General features: G+C 43.9%; 1 protein-coding gene across 6 annotated transcripts in view; it reads right to left on the bottom strand.

Annotated features, from left to right (window-relative positions):
- Nucleotides 1-7912: 7912 nt before the first annotated feature.
- The window catches only part of MCF2L2 (MCF.2 cell line derived transforming sequence-like 2), a 264579-nt gene continuing 255952 nt past the window's right edge, over nucleotides 7913-16539 (bottom strand). For 2 of the 6 annotated variants that reach the window (XM_043473609.1, XM_043473612.1), the window contains 2 exons: nucleotides 12279-12323; nucleotides 9271-11374 (listed from right to left, as the gene is read on the bottom strand). In XM_043473609.1, coding sequence (XP_043329544.1) covers nucleotides 10962-11374; nucleotides 12279-12323 — 458 coding nt within the window. In that variant the 3' untranslated portion in view covers nucleotides 9271-10961. Of the gene's footprint in view, nucleotides 8926-9270; nucleotides 11375-12278; nucleotides 12324-16539 lie in introns of those variants that run through there. The other 4 variants (XM_043473610.1, XM_043473614.1, XR_006270375.1 and 1 more) reach the window with 4 other exon arrangements.

The raw sequence follows: 16539 nt of genomic DNA, 5'->3' as shown, positions 1-16539 counted from the left end.
AGGGAGGGCAATTTTACTGCACTCTTTGAAGGGAGGAGTCTCAACTTGTTGCAAGAAAAAGAGTGAGGTGCAGGAAAATGGTCACATCCCAGGTTACGTCTGAGTCCCTGGGACAGTCACCAAGTGTGGATTCTTGGCTTAGTGCAGGAAAAAATTCAAGAGCAAACCATAGTAAACTGAAAGCAGGTTGCTCATGGAGGAAACACACCCTATATAGAGTATAGACCATCTCAGAAGGCAAGAGAGGAGAGGGAGGCACCAGGGTACAGGGCTGTCAGCTTTTACGGGGTGAATAATTTCATAGGCTGAGTGGGATGAGTATTCCAGCTATTTGGGGGGAGGGGGATTTCCAAGAATTGGGCAAATGCCCACTTTTTGACCTATTAAAGGTCATCTTTAGAGCCATCATGGCACCTGCGATATGTCGTTTAGAGTACTGATGTTACAATGAGCGTACACTGAGGCTCAAGTCAAGTGGAAGTCAACTCACCTGCCATCTTGGATCTAGTTGGTTCTGATCAGTTTATATCATGTCCTCAGGCCATGTCATTCTTTTGGAGGTTGTGCCCCCTTCCTGTTTCAAATTTGGGGATAAAATGTAACACTACCACATTAGGTTGCTTCCCATTTCTCACTACTTGTTTTCCTCTTAAAAGTAAACCTAAGGAGGCAAGAATATACAATGGGAAAAAGACAACCTCTTTAACAAGTGGTGCTGGGAAAACTGGTCAACCACTTGTAAAAGAATGAAACTAGAACACTTTCTAACACCATACACAAAAATAAACTCAAATGGATTAAAGATCTAAATGTAAGACCAGAAACTATAAAACTCCTAGAGGAGAACATAGGCAAAACACTCTCCGACATAAATCACAGCAAGATCCTCTATGACCCACCTCCCAGAATATTGGAAATAAAAGCAAAAATAAACAAATGGGACCTCATGAAACTTAAAAGCTTTTGCACAACAAAGGAAACTATAAGCAAGGTGAAAAGACAGCCTTCAGAGTGGGAGAAAATAATAGCAAATGAAGAAACAAAGGATTAATCTCAAAAATACACAAGCAACTCCTGCAGTTCAATCCCAGAAAAATAAATGACCCAATCAAAAAATGGGCCAAAGATCTAAACAGACATTTCTCCAAAGAAGACATACAGATGGCTAACAAACACATGAAAAGATGCTCAACATCACTCATTATCAGAGAAATGCAAATCAAAACCTCAATGAGGTACCATTACATGCCAGTCAGAATGGCTGCTATCCAAAAGTCTACAAGCAATAAATGCTGGAGAGGGTGTGGAGAAAAGGGAACCCTCTTACACTGTTGGTGGGAATGCAATCTAGTACAGCCACTATGGAGAACAGTGTGGAGATTCCTTAAAAAACTGGAAATAGAACTGCCATATGACCCAGCAATCCCACTCCTGGGCATACACACTGAGGAAACCAGATCTGAAAGAGACACGTGCACCCCAATGTTCATCACAGCACTGTTTATAATAGCCAGGACATGGAAGCAACCTAGATGCCCATCAGCAGACGAATGGATAAGAAAGCTGTGGTACATATACACAATGGAATATTACTCAGCCATTAAAAAGAATTCATTTGAATCAGTTCTAATGAGATGGATGAAACTGGAGCCCATTATACAGAGTGAAGTAAGCCAGAAAGATAAAGAACATTACAGCATACTAATACATACATATGGAATTTAGAAAGATGGTAATGCTAACCCTATATGCAAAACAGAAAAAGAGACACAGACGTACAGAACAGACTTTTGGACTCTGTGGGAGAAGGCGAGGGTGGGATGTTTCGAGAAAACAGCATCAAAACATGTATATTATCTATAGTGAAACAGATCACCAGCCCAGGTTGGATGCATGAGACAAGTGCTCGGGCCTGGTGCATTGGGAAGACCCAGAGGGATTGGGTAGAGAGGGAGGTGGGAGGGAGGATCGGGATGGGGAATACACATAAATCCATGGCTGATTCATGTCAATGTATGACAAAATCCACTACAATATTGTAAAGTAATTAGCCTCCAACTAATAAAAATAAATGAAAAAAAAAAAAAAGAATTGGACGCAACTTAGCGACTGAACAACAGCAACAACAAATATAAAGGTATGAATTGGAAAGACATATAAAATATAAAAATCCATAAGAAAAAAAATACATTTGAATCAGTTCTAATGAGGTAGATAAAACTGGACCCCATTATACAGAGTGAAGTAAGCCAGAAAGATAAACACCAATACAGTATACTAATGCATATATATGGAATTTAGAAAGATGGTAACCATAACCCTATATGTGAGACAGCAAAAGAGACACAGATGTATAGAACAGCCTTTTGGACTCTGGGAGAGGGTGAGGGTGGGGTGATCTGAGAGAATAGCATTGAAACATGTATATTATCAAGTGTGAAACAGATTGCCAGTCCAGGTTGGATGCATGAGACAAGTGCTCAGGGCTGGTGCACTGGGATGACCCAGAGGGATGGGATGGGGAGGGAGGTGGGAGGGGGTTCAGGATGGGGAACACATGTAAATCCATGGCTGATTCATGTCAGTGTATGGCAAAAACCACTACAACATTGTAAAGTAATTAGCCTCCAACTAATAAAAATAAATGAAAAAAAAAAAGAATTGGACGCGACTTAGCGACTGAACAACAGCAACAACAAATATAAAGATATGAATTGGAAAGACATATAAAATATAAAAATCCATAAGAAAAAAAAAATACATTTGAATCAGTTCTAATGAGGTAGATAAAACTGGGGGGGGGGGGGAAGTAAACCTAAAATGAGCCCTGTACATATAATTCTTTGTTCATTTGTATGAGTATATCATTAAAATAAATTTCTAGAAGAGGAATTGCTGGATCAAATAATATACTTGTTTTAAATTTCAAAAACTGTCACAAATTGCCTTCTAAAATGCTAGCACTAATTTACACTCCTACCAACAATGCATGAGGGTGCTGGTTTTCCTATACTTTCTCCATCACTGGGTATTATTAAAGTTTTAAATGTTGGGCACTCTGATAATGAAAAATGATATTATTTGGCCTCTTATCATCTATTTACTGGATTTTGAATTTTTTTCCTATGTATATTCACACCCTTTGCCTATTTCTTTTTCCATTGTTATTGATTTGTAAAAGCTCTTTATATAATACACCAAAGAATTTAGTCTTGTGCCACATGTTTTGAAAATGCATTTACCTTTTGAGTTTCAATTTTTCCTTTTTTCTACATATAAGTTTTTGCCTCTTGCATAGCTTAACTTGTCAAATTTTTCCTTTGTAGCTTCTGGTTTCAGTTTTTGCCTAGAAAGACTTTATTCTATTCAAGATTCTTTTTACAATGTTGTGATTTTCATGATTTCTTTAAGTCACACATTTGAGCAATAGTGAAACCAAGAAAGACCCTGTGGGGCTCCTGGGCATGGAAGCTTTTCAAACAGTTACTATTCAGGGAAAAGGGGATGCAGAGGCAAGAGAGGAGCAGTCAAGAAACTATAGCCTTGAGGCAGGGTCTTGGTTCTATCTCAAGGGATACACATAACAATATCTTTGAGCTCTTTATAGAACTAAAAATACCAGCAAATGGAAGATGTTAGCATTCCTCACCCCAGATTAAAGGGACCAGAGAAGCTCTTCAAAAGACTACCAAAGGCCAGACTAAAGGAGTGTAGGCCCTGCACACACCCTAATCTTTATAAGTAACTCTGTCCTTAAACCATTGCTAAAAACTCCTTACCAAGTCCCTCTGGGTTGGGGACACACAGTTTTTGAGAGGCATGAGCCTGCTGTGTCCCCCTTTGACTGGCAATGCAGTAAAGCTATCCTTTTCTACTTTACCCCAAACTCTTGTCTTAGAGATTTGATTTGGCATTGGTGCACAAAGGCTGAGTTTTGGGCATCAATATGAATGATTATAAGGGCTGAGATAAACTTTTTATTGTTTTTTCCATATTGCTATCCAGAGGTCCAAATACCACTTTTACACAAAATTTATCTTTTTGGTTCAGAACTAATTTGAAGTGCCTTTTTTTGTAGTGTACATTCTGAGATGTATTTGGTTCCATTTCAAGATTCTCTACTCTGTTCCTTTTGTTAATTTCCATGGTATATGGTCTCTGGCAAATTAAAATATTATGGTTGTTGTTGTTGAGTCTCAAAGTTGTGTCCATCTCTTTGCAACCCTATGGACTGTAGTATGCCAGGCTCCTTTGTCCTCCACTATCTCCCTGAGTTTGCTCAAATTCATGTCCATTGAGACTGTGATGCTATCTAACCATCTCACTCTCTACTGTCCCCTTCTCCTTTTGCCTTCAATCTTTCCCAGAATCAGGGTTACTTCCAATGAATCAGCTCTTTGCATCAGGTGGCCAAAGTATTTGTGCTTCAGCTTCAGTATCAGTCCTTCCAATGAGTATTCACGGTTGATTTACTTTAAGATTGACTGGTTTAATTTCCTTGCAGTACAAGGGACTCTCAAGAGTCTTCTCCAGCACCACAATTCAAAAGCATCAATTCTTTGGTGCTCAGCCTTCTTTATGAACCTACTCTCACATCCACACATGACTGGAAAAACCATAGCTTTGATTATACAGGCCTTTGTCAGCAAACTGATGTCTCTGCTTTTTAATACACTGTCTGGATTTGTCACTTCATTGCTTCTAAGGATCGAATGTCTTTTAATTACATGACTGTAGTCACGATCCTACAATTCTTGCTATTAATAATAGCCATATTCGAAAAGCTTATTCATAAAAACTGCTGCCAGATTAAAGATGCAATTGACAAATATTTTATAGAGGATTGGTGAAACTATATTTTAAAAAGCATTCTATTCTTATTTGACAATGAACTTGGAATTCAAGAGACATTTAATGCTTATTGCTGTTTTTGTTCAGTCACTGAGTTGTCTCCAACTCTTTGCAACCCCATGTGCTGCAGCATGCCAGGCTTCCCTGTCCCTCACTATCTCCCAGACAAATTCATGTCCATTAAGTCAGTGATGCTATCCAACCATCTCATCCTCTGCCAACCTCTTTTCCTTTTGCCTTCAATCTTTCCCAGTACCAGAGTCTTCTCCAGTGAGTCGACTCATACTTGACTGATAAGCAAATGCTGGTGTGGTAACTTAGACTCCTTGCCTAAGAGTTGGAAGACTTGGATTCTAGTTTCTGCTCTGCTGCAGGCTGGCTGGGTGACACAGACACACAGTAGTAATGCTGTAGTTCGGCAGGGGCTTCTCAACCCTCCTTGGAGCTTGGTGTGGCCATTCAATACAGCTTTCACTAAGGGAATATAAGAAAATATTTTGTGTGCTACTTGCAGGCTGGGCCTTAAAACATTGCATATACATATCCCCCAAGTTTCTTTTTCCTTCCTGCAAGATGGAAGCTGGATATTCCTGAAATTTGCTTTTGACTGTATAGACAAAGACAATGCTCTAGGGGATGGTAGAAAAACCAGAAAGGAGGAGCCTGGGACACTAAATGATCATGTGAAGCAGAGTAGACTGCAAGCTCAACCCAGGCTGTTTCACAGACAGAAATACTCTTTAGTCACTATATTGCTGGATCTCTTTGTTATAGCAGAATCTTTCCTTTTACTAATACACATTGGATGTCGTATTTCACAAAGAAAAGGGTTCTGTGGTCAAATAAGTTTGGGAAATCATGAATTTAACAAAAATATACAGACTTTCTTCTCGAAAGAGTTCTCAGCTCCTTTAATTTACTAGTTGGGATAAACCAAGACAGTAATATGTACTACTTATAAAGTATATTTATTTTTAGATAATCCTTTTTCATTGTGGGATTAACTCATTGAACTCTTATATTCTTCTGCCTATTCTGAAAAATATACTCTGGGAAATGCTGGTTTAGAATATCTCTAACTTTTCTAATCATTTCATAATGCATGGTTGTTCTTTACCGTGGACACAGACTCTGGCCAGATTTTACAGTTCCTATACCAGAGCACTTTCACCGGGGCTACAGCATTCTTTGCCAACAAAGGTCCCTCTAGTCAAGGCTACGGTTTTTCTAGTAGTCATGTATGGATGTGAGAGTTGGACGGTGAAGAAAGCTGAGTGCCGAAGAATTGATGCTTTTGAATTGTGGTGTTGGAGAAGACTCTTGATAGTCCTTTGGACTGCAAGAAGATCCAACCAGTCCATCCTAAAGGAGATCAGTCCTGGGTGTTTACTGGAAGGACTGATGCTGAAGCTGAAACTCCAATACTTTGGCTACCTCATGCAAAGAGTTGACTCATTAGAAAAGACCCGAATGCTGGGAGGGATTGGGGGCAGGAGGAGAAGGGGACGACAGACGATGAGATGACTGGATGGCATCACCGACTCGATGGACATGGGTTTGGGTGGATTCCGGGAGTTGGTGAAGGACAGGGAGGCCTGGCGTGCTGCGATTCATGCATGCGGTCTCAAAGAGTCGGACACGACTGAGCGACTGAACTGAACTGAACAGCATTCCCAATCCTAAGCAACCTGCTGAAATGACGCCCTCTAGTGGGCAACAGGGGACATGATGAATTGAGCAACTAGTATTCATAAAAGGAGGCTGGAGGATTTAGGTTTTGGTTTACCTAAATAGAAAGATGACACAAATTTCATTCACAGAAGATTCAGCCTCTATTATTTTTCTGGTTTTTAAGAAGTCTAAAATTTTCAAAATTGCATTTCAGTTGCAGTAGCTGCAGTTTACCATCTTCCGAACACTTCCATAACTGGCCTCATCACATAGCAGCAGAGTCGTGTGTCACACAGTGTTGTGATCATCTATCCACATCTGACTCCCCCAACTGGACCCAGGAACCTCTCACTCATCTTCACAACTCCTTGGTCTTTCCTGATGCCAGCAGAGAAGTTAAAATCTTCATGATATCTGATTATCACTTTTTTCCCCCCATTGAAATTTCCAGTAACTGGATAGTACTTCCTTATATTAAATTCTTTCTGTTAAAATAACTAGTATAGTGTTTCTCTTGATTGGATCCTGACTCATGGATTAAATAATTCTAAAGAAATACTAAATAATTTTGTAAATAAAACTGAAACTAAAGTAATGAAAAATACAAAATAGAAAAAAACCTGAATGACAAAGACATGACTGAAAAGAAACGACTGAGAAAAAGTAACTCTGAAAATAACTCAAAAACTAAATATCTCAAAAGTTCTGAAAGTAAGAGATTCAAAATATAATGCTTAAGATGCAACAACTGAAAATAATTTAAAACCACATATTAATAACTAAAACCCTCCAAACAAATGAGTGTAAAAATAACCCAGACTAAAATAAATGAAAATAAATTACTGTGAATATAGGTAACTCTAAAACTAAATAACCAGGGGGAAAGCCCTAAAATAACTACAGGTATTTTATTCTGAAAATAAATAAAGCAATTAAAAAACTTCCAGTGAATGTTTACTAGTCAAATAAGTAGCTGTAAAAATAAACAATCCCCAAATAGCCAAGAATTAAGAATAGAATAAACATGAAAATAACTCAGATATTAACAATTGCAAAGATAGATAATTAAAAATAAATAATTCTAAAGGTAACTAATTTGGAAATACATAACTCAAAACAAAGTAACTATAAATGAGTAACTGAAAATAACTCAAAAACTAAGGAACTAAGTAAGATCAAATAGTTATAAACAGGTGGCTTTAAAGCTATGAGATTAAATAAAGAGAAAACTAAAAACAAAATGAATATTAACTAATAAAACTAAAAATAAATTACTGAAGATAAATGAAGCTAACTTAAAAACTAACAAATCTAAACGTAAATATCTCAAGTTAACTTGTAGCCAGTCCTCACTAAAAGGAAACAACCCTGGAACAAAGTAACCCAAGTATCACAGTTAACATTCTTGTGGGGATTTGGGGAGAAGAGCGCAGGGCTGCCCTGTGGAGTTTGAGCGGCTCGGATCAGAGGTTCTCAACCTAGCTCCCCACTCCCGCCCCAGCAGAAATTTGGCAATGTCTGAAGGCATTTTTCGATTGTCTTAATTTGGGTGAGTTGGGTGGGAGGTGTCCCTGGCATCTAGGGGATAGAGGCCAGAGATGCCCCTAAACATTCTACAATGCCCAAGAGAGCCCCCATACCAGTTATCCCAAAGTCAAAAGTGCCAACATTCAGAAACCCTGGGCTCAGCTCTCCAGGACTGGATCCCTAACCTCCGTAGGCGCACGTGTGGAGCAGCTAGAGGTTCTCCGCGAAGTCCGCACTCTAGGCGCGTCTAGAGGGGCGCAAGGTTTTCCACGGACTCTGCGCCGTGTCCCTGCGCGGGCGCGTATCGGCATCTGCAGGTTCTCCAAGGGGTCTGGTCCGAGGCCCTGCGCTCGCGCGGCAGCGCGTAGAATAGCCCGAGGCTCCCCGCGCAGACGTGGACCGCTCCTCAGGCTCCGGGGAGATGGTCCAGTCGCCCCCTGGTAGGACAGCGGATCTGTGGGCTGTGAAATCCCTTTGCTGCTTCTGCTCCGCGCCCACAGAAGCGACTCCCCGGAATACAATCGGCCGGGGCGTCTCGGTGGTCTGGAACGAGTATCAGTTCTCCGCGGAGGGCGGCCTCAGGCTCCCTTCCTGGGCCCGCAATGCCTCTGCTCGGGGGAAACTGGCCTCCCCAGCAGGGACAAGCAAGCCGGTAGACATCCCAAGGCTCTCCTCAGTTTCGTTCATGGCCCTGAAATTCCAAGAAGAAAGTCAGAGGAGCAACTGCTAACAAACTGGCTTACTTTTCTTTCCGCTTTCCACTCACGTGTCCTCCTCTTGGCAGCCCTCTTTCTCTCCCCGGATGCTTTCTCCCTGCTGCTGACCAGACTTGGAGGTCTCGTCGTAACTGTCGTCCAACCGAAAAAGTCCCGAGAGCTGGAAGGGAAGGGACAGCGATGAAGTGTTGGGGAGGTGGGTCAGATGCACAAGGCGATTCCCGCTGGCAGGGTGGGGCCACCCCAACTCTCCCACGGGGTCACTCAGGTCCCACAGCAAGAGCCCCTAACTCTGGCCCGAAACCAGCGCATCGCTAAGGAGCCGGTGATGCGGCACATGCTGGGCTGGGCATGGGGGGGGGGGGGGGGGGGGGGAGTGGTGTGGGAGCCACCTTGCAGATCCAGTGACCTCAGCTTCCTTGACTAAGCCGGGTCCTTATGGGCGAGAATCGTGAAAGGAGGACGAAAGGAAAAGGGGAGAGAAAGAACGGGCAGTAGACGCTGATGAACAGGAGTGAGGGAGAATACGAAGGAAGTAAGAAGAAAATAAGTTACACTCAGGGCACTGTTCTCCTTTTCCAAATCTTCTGCACCTTCACAATTGACAGAGGTTTCCATGGAGATAAACTCCCTGCTTGAGCAACCTTAGGGAGGGAAAGGGAAGAATCTGGCCTGCTGTGGGGGAGGGTGTGGGAGGACATTCCCCCCCCCCCCAACCCACTCCCCCATCCCGTCCCCTCCCCCCAAGCCCCCGCAGCCCAAGGGCAGGATGGAATGGGCAGCACAGGTCCCCAGAAACCCATTCTCCCCATCTCTCCCTCCTCTCCCAGGATAGGACTGCTTCCCCTGGACCAGGAGGAGGGGTACCTGTTCCAGCTCAAAATTCTGTAACTGTGACTGAGAAGAGGTGTCCACTTGGCACTCACAACTCCCTGTCCTCCAAGAAAACTCATTGTCTTTTTGTCTTGAGGACCCTCTTGCCACCGCTCCTTCCCGCCCTCCTGTCTTCCTGACCTCCTTCTCTCCGCTGATAACTGCTTGTTTCCCATCTCCTTGGCAGCCTCTGCCAAATGTCACTGCTCTCCCGGAGGGAAAATGAGAGAGACAGTAAGAACATCCTGCCTCTCTCTCCAGTGAGATTCATTTACCAGTTAGCAGCACCACTGCACCGGTCCTGCCAGGCCTGTTAAAGACACTGTAGGGAACAGCCACTCCCACCAAACACTGAGCCTGCTGTGTCTGCTGGGATGTCAGGCATTTACCAGAAGTGAAGCCTCACACAACTGTATGGACCTTAGCCCCATTTTACAGATGAGAAACTGAGACGAGAGAGATTAGTCACGAGGTTGAGTAAATTCCCTTGGCCTGTAAACACTGCATGAAAGTGAGTGAAAGTCACATCCAACTCTTTACCATCCCATGGAGTATACAGTCCATAGAATTCTCCAGGCCAGAATACTGAAGTGAGTAGCCTTTCCCTTCTCCAGGGGATCTTCCCAACCCAGGGATCGAACCCCGTCTCCTGCATTGCAACTTACCAATTGAGATATCAGGGAAGCGTTGTAAACACTGCAGCTGGAATCTACATATATATATATATTTTTAATCACACAGCTTGGCTTGTGAAATCTTACGTCCCCAAACAGGGACTGAACCAAGGCCCTGGGCAGTGAGAGCTCAGAGTCCCAACAACTGGACTGCCAGGGATTTCCCTACACATTCCTACTCTTTACCCTATGCTCTAAAAGACATGATCCCTGTCCCCACAGTGCTGCCAAGTCAGCTTAGGTAGGTGAGCATCTGCAGAATGAGCCCACCCGACAGAGCCCCGGGTTGAGCATCAGTTGAGTTCCAGATCCCTCAGGAATCTGTGTACAGGAGAGAGATTTTAGTTCAGGTTAGAATTCAGGGGGAGGGCATTGGGGCAAGGCCCATGGAGGAGGGCCTTCTGGGCAGAGGACTGGCAGAGGAGAGGGAGTGGAAGGAGCCTGCAGTTGGAGTGGGGTGGGGTGGGGCACAGTATCTCTGGGAGCAAGCAGCCAGCAAGTGGGAGCTCCCAACCTACTGTCTGGAGGCCCCCCTAACTGTGTTCTGGGGCCTGGGGTCATCCCCAGAGGAGGGCAGTGGGGGCTGTGCAAGCAACATGGGGAGCAGCAGGGCAGCCTCCAGAAACCCGATGCAAGGGCACAGCCTGGTTTAATTCTGGCTCCTGGGAGGCGGTGGGGAGAGCAGAGGAGAGCCTGGCCCTGGGAGGTGCCTCCCACTGCCCTCCTCCTGATGTGACTTCGGGTCATTCACAGGAATCCCCAGAGATGCTTCTTTAGAGTGATCATCCAGCCTGGGTGCCTTAGACCAGGGGCAGACAGTGAGGACAGAGGGATGGTGGTCTTGCTGGAAGGTTATTAGGGAGGAACAGAGCAGCCATGTTCTTGACCACCCCTCTGTGACCCAAAGAGCTGTGTCTCCAGAGGCCGAGGTGTGAGTGACCCAGACAATGCCAGGTGCCAGGGACCCCAGAATGACCCCAGAGGTACCTGCTGGGGATGGGGCTGGGCCCTGAAGCCTCATCAGCCATAGAACATGGGCAGCCAGCCTGGGGTGATGGCGGGCTGGAAGGAAATATGGGAACTAAAATCCCTGAGGACAAGTTCCAGCCATTCCTCAGGGTAAGCAACTCCTGGGGTGATATGATGACCTGGTGCTGGGCCCCTCTCTGCTGCCAGCCCTGCAGGATGGGTGCGGGCAGGGGGCTTCTGTCACCCACATTCTCCTCACAATACCCTTGGAGGGAGCATTTCTTCTGAGGCAAGCCGCATCTGCCCTGGGTGAGCCCTCACATGTCTTCTTCATGGGCCCTGGGCTCTGGCAGTAGGAGCCACACCCTATTCACCCAGCCCCCCTGTGGCTCCTGGAAGGAACCCAGAACTCTTAGAACCCAGAAGCCTTGGAGAACGTCCCTCAGTCAAAGCCCCTGGTTGTGCAGGGGAGGAAGGTGCAGCTCATGGGCAGTCTTTACTGTATCTTTGTCTTCTCCATATTTAATCCCTTTCTCCTGGATTCACTGGCCATGGACTCTGTGGTACTAAGAGTCTTGGGTACTAAGTCTTAGTACTCAAGTGGCAACACTGTGGGGACCCCAGAATCAGTCTGGCATGTTCCAGGCACCTCAGTGAATGAATGAGAGGCCCATTGCCTGGGGTAGGAGCAGGGGCTTTGGAGGCAGTCAGACCTCCAAAGTTTTGACTGTGCAGTTTTGACTTTGCCCCTCATTCACTAGCTGTGTGATCTGGTAAGCCACTTAAACTCTCTGAGCATCAGTTTCTAAAATAATATTTCTAAAATAATAATATTTATTTTGCAGTGTTGATATAAGAATTAGCAAAAATGTTTATAAAGCACTGTGGAATTTAATAAATAACACTTGTTACGATTACTGTTAATAGTAATTACAATAATACTAAAGAGAACATCTCTGAACTGCTCTGGGCACTCCAGTGTGCTATTATTACTCACGTTTTGGGGATATTTGTCTGCCATTGCCTTCATCTTCATAAACATCTGAGAGAGGAAACATTATAAAGGTTATAAAAGGGCTTTACCAGGAAGCAGAGCACATGCACACACACACACACACACACACACACACACACACACACATGAAAAACCAAACCGAACACACAGACCCTTGACAAATATTTAGTTTGAGTACAGCAAAATTTCAAGTGATAGTTGCATTCTTGGAAAATGAACAGAATGACCCTGGTACCAGCACAGGTCCAACAGTATGCTGGGAAGGTTTACCCTGAGTCTGGGACACTCCCAGTCCATGTACAGAATGAGCATAAAGAGTGTTGGTGGAGAAGGAGAAGAAAAATAGAACAGGTGAGTCATGAAAATTCATGCTGATAAGGACGGGTGTATTTTCTTTTCCTTCAGTGAATGATCTCTATAGCACATGCCACATAAATCCTAAAATATCTACGGAGTTTAGTTTTAGCACCTAGTTTTTAAAATCCTGATCTTTTATTTTGCTTAAAAAATGAAATTTACTAACAAGTGAGCCCATTAGTGAGTTTAAACTGTCCTCTTCAGATACATGTATATGTATGGCTGAGTCCCTTCACTGTTTATCTGGAACTGTCACAATTGTTAATTGGCTATGCATGCATCCTAAGTCAGTTCAGTAATGTCCAACTCTTTGTGACCCTATGGACTATAGCCCTCCAGGCTCCCCTGTCCATGGGATGGATTCTCCAGGCAAGAATACTGGAGTGGGTTGTTACGCCCTCCTCCAGGGGGATCTTCCTGACCCAGGGATCAAACCCGCATCTCTTATGTCTCCTGCATTGGCAGGCAGATTCTTTACCACTAGCGCCACCTGGGAAGCCCATTAATTGCACCCCAATACAATATAAAAAGTTAAAAAAAAAGAACACATGTTTCTCATAAACTATAGACTTTGAAGATAAAATTAGGGCTTTCCCCTTGCTGTCCACTAAGTGGCATAAAGGGACAACTGTAGGTCCTGCTAGTTCAGGGGCGGCTCTTACTCCATGGACTCCAAAGGGGTAAACTATTTCTTTTTTTTTAAACTGGAGTTTCCTTTATTCCTCTATTCCTTTAAAATAACTATCTCTATCATATAAGTTAAAGTATATCATTTTCACTTGGGGGTTGGGGAGTAGAGAGCTGCCTTAAAGCAATACGTAAGCCCCTGAGCTTTCCTTCCCTTCCCTGAAGGAGCAAACATGGGTAACTAATTGCTATTCAGTATGCTAACAGCAACCTAGGCACCAGCCTAAGAACTTCATCTAATTCTCACAACAAGACCATACAGTATCACTTCCATTTTGTAAAAGAACTGATGAGAGTAATGTAAGCACAAATAAGTTAAATAATTCACACAAAGAGATGGAGCTGAAGTCTGTTAGTCCTCGGTGCTTGGACACCTAACTGTGTGCAGTTTTGATAATGTGCTCTTTCTCTGCCTTCTAGGAGTCAACCAGTGGGGTCATGTTCTGCCTAATTCATCCCAATAGCTCTCCAGAGCTCATGACAGGTGAGATCTCCAGGGTGCTTGCACCAATACTAGGTTGGATTAAGATCTTTTGCTTGGTGCCCCAGAGTATGAACTTGGACACCTACGATGTGATCTCTACTGAAGTGTCCATTTCCTTTGCATACCTGTCTCCGGCCAGGTTTTCATTCCAATCCCAAAGAAAGGCAATGCCAAAGAATGTTCAAACTACCGCAAAATTGCACTCATCTCACACACTAGCAAAGTAATGCTCCAAATTCTCCACGCAAGGCTTCAACAGTATGTGAATCAAGAACTTCCAGATGTTCAAGGTGGATTTAGAAAAGGCGGAGGAACCAGAGATCAAATTGTCAACATCTGTTGGATTATAGAAAAAGCAAGAGAATTCCAGAAAAACATCTACTTCTGCTTTATTGACTACACCAAAGTCTTTGTGTGAATCACAACAAACTGTGGAAAATTCTTAAAGGATGGGAATACCAGACCACCTTACCTACATCTTGAGAAATCTGTATGCAGGTCAAGAAACAACAGTTAGAACTGGACATGGAACAATGAACTGGTTCCAAATTGGGAAAGGAGTATGTCAAGGTTGTATATTGTCACCTTGCTTATTTAATTTATATGCAGAGTACATCATGTGAAATGCCACACTGGAGGAAGCACAAGCTGGAATCAAGATTGCTGGGAGAAATATCAATAACTTCAGATATGCAAATGACACCAACCTTATGGCAGAAAGTGAAGAGGAACTGAAAGTCTGTTGATGAAAGTGAAAGAGGAGGGTGAAAAAGCTGGGTTAAACCTCAACATTTCAAAAAACTAAGATCATGGCATCCGGTCCCATCACTTCATGGCAAATAGATAAGGAAACAATGAAACAGTGACAGACTTTATTTTCTTGGGCTCCAAAATCACTGCAGATGGTGACTGCAGCCATGAAATTCAAAGACGCTTGCTCCTTGGAAGAAAAGCTATGAAAACCTAGACAGCATATTAAAAAGCAGAAACATTACTTTGCCAACAAAGGTCCATCGAGTCAAAGCTACGGTTTTTCCAGTAGTTATGTATGGAGTGATAGTTGGACTATAAAGAAAGCTGAGCATAAAAGAATTGATGCTTTTGAAATGTGGTGTTGGAGAAGACTCTTGAGAGTCCCTTGGACTGCAAGGAGATCCAAGCAGCCCATCCTAAAGGAGATCGGTCCTGGGTGTTCATTGGAAGGACTGGTGTTGAAGCTGAAACTCCAATACTTTGGCCACCTGATGTGAAGAATTGACTCATTTGAAAAGATCCCGATGCTGGGAAAGATTGAAGGTAGGAGGAGAAGGGGACAACAGAGGACGAGATGGTTGGATGGCATCACTGACTCAATGGACATGGGTTTGGGTGGACTCCAGGAGTTGGTGATGGACAGGGAAGCCTGGTGTGCTGCAGTCTATGGGGTCTCGGTCGGACACGACTGAGCGAATGAACTTAACTGAATTCTGGCCAAGAGGAAGGGAATCACTCAGAAGCATTCAGTTGCTTTCAGTTTTCACATATTCTCACAGTACTTTTCATTTATTTTTGTTTGTTTGTTTTTAGTGCATATTTTGTTGTGGACGTGAGTTTGAGCAAACTCCAGAAGACAGTGAAGGACAGGGAAGCCTGGCATGCTGCAGTCTATGGAGTTGCAAAGAGTTGGACATGACTGAGTGACTGAACAACAACGAATTTTGTTGTCAGAACCCCTGACAGTTTCTAGAGCAGCCTGATCCTGCTGCCTTAGACTTTCAGGGCTGCTAGAAGCTGGGGTCAAAGAAACTTCACAGTTGGGAGACTATCACCTAGCTTAGCAACCAGCTGCCCTCTGAGGTGTCTAGTTGGGTTTAGCTGAAGCCTTGCCCATTTAATCAGAGATTTAGTGAGAATTTTCCCATAAGAATAAAATATAAAGCCCACCAGACAAAGGAAACAGTTGTCACGCTCCAGGAAGTCCTTGATCCTGATCATTAAGAGGCGGTCAGCCTGCTACCTAACAGAGGCAGAGAGGAGCATATCTGGTGCTCCTGTCTTCCACCAGGACATGTCCTAGCACTTCCCTGCCTCACTGTCACTGTAAATGGGCAAGTAAAAGGACAAAAGCCAGACAAGAGTCTGGGATACCCACTGTGTATGCCACCAGCAAAGTGCCAGGTGAGAGGGAAAGGGATGTAGAAGGGATGTGGAGGGAGATAATGACTGAAGGGAACAACCCAAGGACAACTTCAGCAGCAGGCAGCAGACATAGATTTAACTAGAACTCTTACTAAGTCCACTGGTGGAAATGTCTCCCCTTGGGAATTAAGACCTTCAGACCCACTGAGGCTGAAGTAGAAGGAATGGGAGGACAAATTCCCCATGTGGGTCACTTTGGGTGTGACAATGAATAAGGTCACAACTCATTCAACCTCTTGGCTCCCATATCCATATATTCTGCCTCCTGGGGTCCTGGTGCCATAAAGTGGCTGTTGGTTTAAGGTGTATACTGCATCCTGAGGTTAGCACACCAACCCCTCAGTCTCATGTTCAAACTGCTGTTCACAGGTGCCTTCAAGAGGTTCTATCAGGTCAGCAGCATCTGAACATGTGGTAGGATCAGTGGGCTGGTCCTGTGGTCACACGCCCATGGCTGTTCCTCTCTTGCCAGAATGAGTCTCTCAATCAAAGCACTGTTCTATTCTGTGTTGCAAACTGACGCAGATAGAGTAGGAC

This window comes from Cervus canadensis, chromosome 7 (genome assembly GCF_019320065.1).
Source record: "Cervus canadensis isolate Bull #8, Minnesota chromosome 7, ASM1932006v1, whole genome shotgun sequence".
Taxonomy (NCBI): domain Eukaryota; kingdom Metazoa; phylum Chordata; class Mammalia; order Artiodactyla; family Cervidae; genus Cervus; species Cervus canadensis.
This window is presented reverse-complemented; position numbering and strand designations above follow the sequence as displayed.